At 36.3% G+C, this 4,066-nt stretch overlaps 1 protein-coding gene across 1 annotated transcript; it reads right to left on the bottom strand.

Moving 5' to 3' along the window:
• Window positions 1–39: 39 nt before the first annotated feature.
• Window positions 40–3,770, bottom strand: LOC132047012 (uncharacterized). Its single transcript, XM_059437884.1, is given in 8 exon segments — window positions 40–660; window positions 2,407–2,454; window positions 2,555–2,597; window positions 2,743–2,806; window positions 2,933–2,985; window positions 3,502–3,561; window positions 3,563–3,585; window positions 3,672–3,770. Coding segments are annotated over 8 exon segments (531 nt in total). The 5' UTR covers window positions 3,756–3,770; the 3' UTR covers window positions 40–504.
• Window positions 3,771–4,066: the final 296 nt, after the last annotated feature.

Raw genomic sequence — 4,066 nt, 5'->3', positions numbered from 1 at the left:
AATGAAAGACCAACTACTATCGAGTAAAATGAATAGCAATACACCAATGCTCGTACATCACAATATCATGAGGCAAGCTGTCTTTTAAGCTGAATCCCATATTCAGATAAAATTCTACAAGACTACCCCGATAAAGAAATGAACTGAAGGCCGAAGGATCTCCGCTGCAAAACTTATAATAACTACTCACCTCATACTATAGCCCATTTTACATTGAAATAGGCTTAAGAATCTATTTTAGCCTATATTATACTCTCAAAACTCATCACTAGCTATGAAAATCTGAAAGCCAAAAGGAATGCAGTAGTGTGTTGGTCTCAACCTTAGTCCTATACTGAAAAAGGGACGGTCAACCAAACAGCCTGTATCCGTGGTGGCCAACAAATTTACTTTTTTTTTTTTTCCAAAGCTGCCAACACAAATGTGCGAGTATCAATCAAATTAGTGACCATGAAGGGAAACCTATGAATGGCCATTTGGAATTTATTCTCCAAAATGCACATCTCAAACAACTTTGACCTGATCTTCATCATCATCGTCTTCATCATCGAGGTTTGCCTCGGCATATTCCTCAAGTGATGATGCTGTAAACAGTTCACCGACCTTCATGTCATTTTGAGTTAGGTTTTTCTCCGAACTCTGAGACTTCCCTTTGTTCATCTGTTGCATACACATTAGACGCGCACTAAGAATCTCAGAAACATCATGAAAGCAACATAATCAGACAACGGACACCAATGTGCTGAAACTCTGGTAAACGAAGATACTTTTATACTGCTTGGTTCAATAGAAAAGACAAATGGTAAAAGGGGAAGTAAAGTACATTTACAACCTGGTAACAAGTAAGGAAGATAGAAAGTAAAATAAAAAAAAAAAAGAGGAGAATGACAATTGACATGTTAGCTTATACTATAAAATGGTACGATCAGATAGTAAATAAACAAAAATCACCATAACTGTAATCTACGTCATTGGTTTTTGCAGGAACAAGGTGACCTACTATTTACATGTTAAAAACTGATTTTCATCTAACGTGAATACATATTTGAGAGAAGTAGAGCACTTTGGGGGATTATAATTTATAACATTGACCATTATGCTAAGTATTATTTGATCGATGATGTTCATATGGGTAAGAAGGCAAATAGTACAACTGTTTACGGGGAATGATCTGTAGCAGTCAAAATACTATTTACCAAATTGTCGCCAATGTCACGCCAGAAGAGGCAGGCGGTAAGTGGTCTGTCAGTTACCCACCTGGAAGATTAGCAATTGTGCCAATGACGACACATAGATCTAACCAGTGTTATTTGCTCCTACAGATGAGACAAATCCAGTCAAGGTGGAATCCAAGGGAGGGACAACACTGAAGACAAATAACATAAGAAAGAGGAGCAAGAGAGCCCACAAGGCTTAATGTGGTGTGGAAAACAGTACTCGTTTAGACTCCATCAAATAACGAGAATGAAATATGGGGAACAACGAGGGTGAGAGAAATAAGTGTTAAAGGGGTTACTTTCTTCTAGATGTGAGAGACTAGCGTACATGGTACTCCCTCCGGTTCAAAAAGAGTGTCCATATAGCCTTTATTTTTTTTGTTAAAAAAGAGTGTCCACTTACCAAATCAAGAAAGAATTAACCTTATTTTTTCAGATTTGCCCTTATTAAGTGTTAAAGTGACCAAATCCCAATACCTATTTAATTAGGGGTAATTTAGTCAAATTATCTATTTTTGCCTAGGAGTTAGTATTTTCTTAAGGGGTGTGCAAATGGCTAAGTAGTCACTCTTTTTGGACCGGATGGAGTAATAAATTCACTGACATGAAGATTTGAAATATAGCAAAGGACAAAAGCCACTGTGGCGCTACCAAATGATATGGCTTGATACTAATGACTATTTATTGATTAAGAATTATATTGATCACATCTAACAAATGATTGAAAAGGTGGAGTTTATGATAAGTCACAGTAGTTGCACCATGCTATTCAATATGAGATGCACGAGTATACTAGATCTCTAATGTGGTCAATGACGTGGGTGAAAATCATGGAAGACTAGGGTTCAAGCATAAAGACACTAGGTGATTTCTTCCCATCTGTCCAAGCATGCCTAGGTGGTAGAGTTATCAAGTACTTAGCCGGTACTTATGCTGGTGGAGATGGCAGGTTCCCGGTGTATAGTCAAGGTACACACAAGTTGGCTCATACACCACTATTATTAAGAAAAAAGAAATCCGACCAAGTGCAGAGATTGGATTTTGAAGAGAGTCATAAATGTTCTCCCTAGATTTTTCTCTTCACTGCATAGAAAAATTACCATTGTGGGGAGAGGGGACTAGGAACAAGGATAAGGCAGGCATCTCCTAGAAACAATTATAAGGTTAATTCAGCAGAAATTTCTCTTACAGCACGTAAAAGTGATCTCCTATCCCGTTCACGAGCATTCTTGATAGCCTGTAACCAACAGCAAAACCATTACCTTCATAGATTGACAAATGACCCGTTGATCATACAAATGACAGAAAAGCCGAAGGATAAGGCTATAAAAACAAACCTCCTCAAGAGCCTTTTTCTCAGCCTCCACTTCCGAAATATCTCTACACGAAATCAATAATAAGCATATGAGATGTCTTCCAACAACAATGTTCATCATTTAAATTGAAACAAAACCCATATTAAAAGCGCAGAATAGAGATTCAACAAATTGAGAAGGGAATGAGAAAAAAGGAGGAACGTTTAAACCTTCCAACAACTTGACCAACACGACACGAACACTTGGCACATACATTATGCTCCTTTGCACAGCCTGTGATATTTCATATTAATGCAAAAACATCAAACCACACTTCACAAGGCAATAGAGTATTCAAGTATGCTGTAACAAATACAGATAAAATAAAATAAAAGCAAATGAAAAAAAATTAAAACTAACCAGTGCAGAGATTGTGGTAAGCTTGACGCACGTTTCTTTTCGAACACTTCTGACTATCAAAATTAAAAAAATAATACATGCATTTAAGTCAGTGGCTGCTGAGTACCATGGTTCACTAATTTGAATGAACATAGTATAACTACATACTAAAGAAATTTTAACCAGTTAGATATGGGTATTGCTAACCTAGTACATGTGTCCAATTTTATCTTCTATCATGCCCCTTAAGAAAAGATTAACTAAAAGGATAATTCGACTAAACTATCCTTATTTATTCTTTAATCTCAAATTAGTACTACACTTTTTCCACTACATTAATCTCTCTCCGCATTTATTGAGTACGGGTAAACGTGAAAACAAATAATTAATTATATCTTGATTTTCTAAAATGACACCTATTTTGGACCAGCACGACAACTAAAATGGACCGGAGGGAGTAATAATTTACCCTTAAAAACAAACTAAAAATTGGCTTTTAGTAATTGATAAAACTCTTCATATATTACAAATTCAACCCAAAAAAAAGATCTTTTTTTTTTTTTTTAACAAGGAGAGAAATAGAAGTGTACCACTTAGAAGGTTTGTATTTTCCATATTTGCGTTTCCAATCAATTTGCTCTCTACAACGTTGGCCTAAATCTTCCACCCACTTCCTGCAAATAAAATCAACGGTTCAGACAGAGCCACGTCATGTATTGAAAAAGTTCAGTCGGCCGAGATCAAAAGTAGGCGTATATACCGTTTCATTGATTTTGATACCGGCGTTAGGTTTCCAAGCGAATTTATTTTGGTGCTTTGGCGGCCCTTTCCTTACGCTGCTCATCTTCTTTTTTTTTTCCCTCTTTTTCTCTTCTAAAAAAGATTAAAACTCCCTTCTATCACTATGTCTTGATGGAAATGTGATCTTATTTATTGTTTTGGGCTAATTTTGAATGTAGCCCATGGGCTTGTGTATCACAAAAGGCCCCAAATTCCACGCTCTTGGGCCCATACAACAAAATTGCAACATTTCTTCTTCGTCTTCTTTTTCCCGTAAGGGAAAATTACCTAATGTAACTGATTATGCTCCATAATTAAACTTTATAGTGGTACTGTTAAATAATTACAGCACATAGCTATATTCTACGAAAAAGG

The sequence above is a fragment of the Lycium ferocissimum genome, chromosome 2, assembly GCF_029784015.1.
Source record: "Lycium ferocissimum isolate CSIRO_LF1 chromosome 2, AGI_CSIRO_Lferr_CH_V1, whole genome shotgun sequence".
Classification (NCBI taxonomy): Eukaryota; Viridiplantae; Streptophyta; class Magnoliopsida; order Solanales; family Solanaceae; genus Lycium; species Lycium ferocissimum.
The sequence above is the reverse complement of the archived record's forward strand: the minus strand, read 5'-3'. Positions and strand labels throughout refer to the sequence as shown.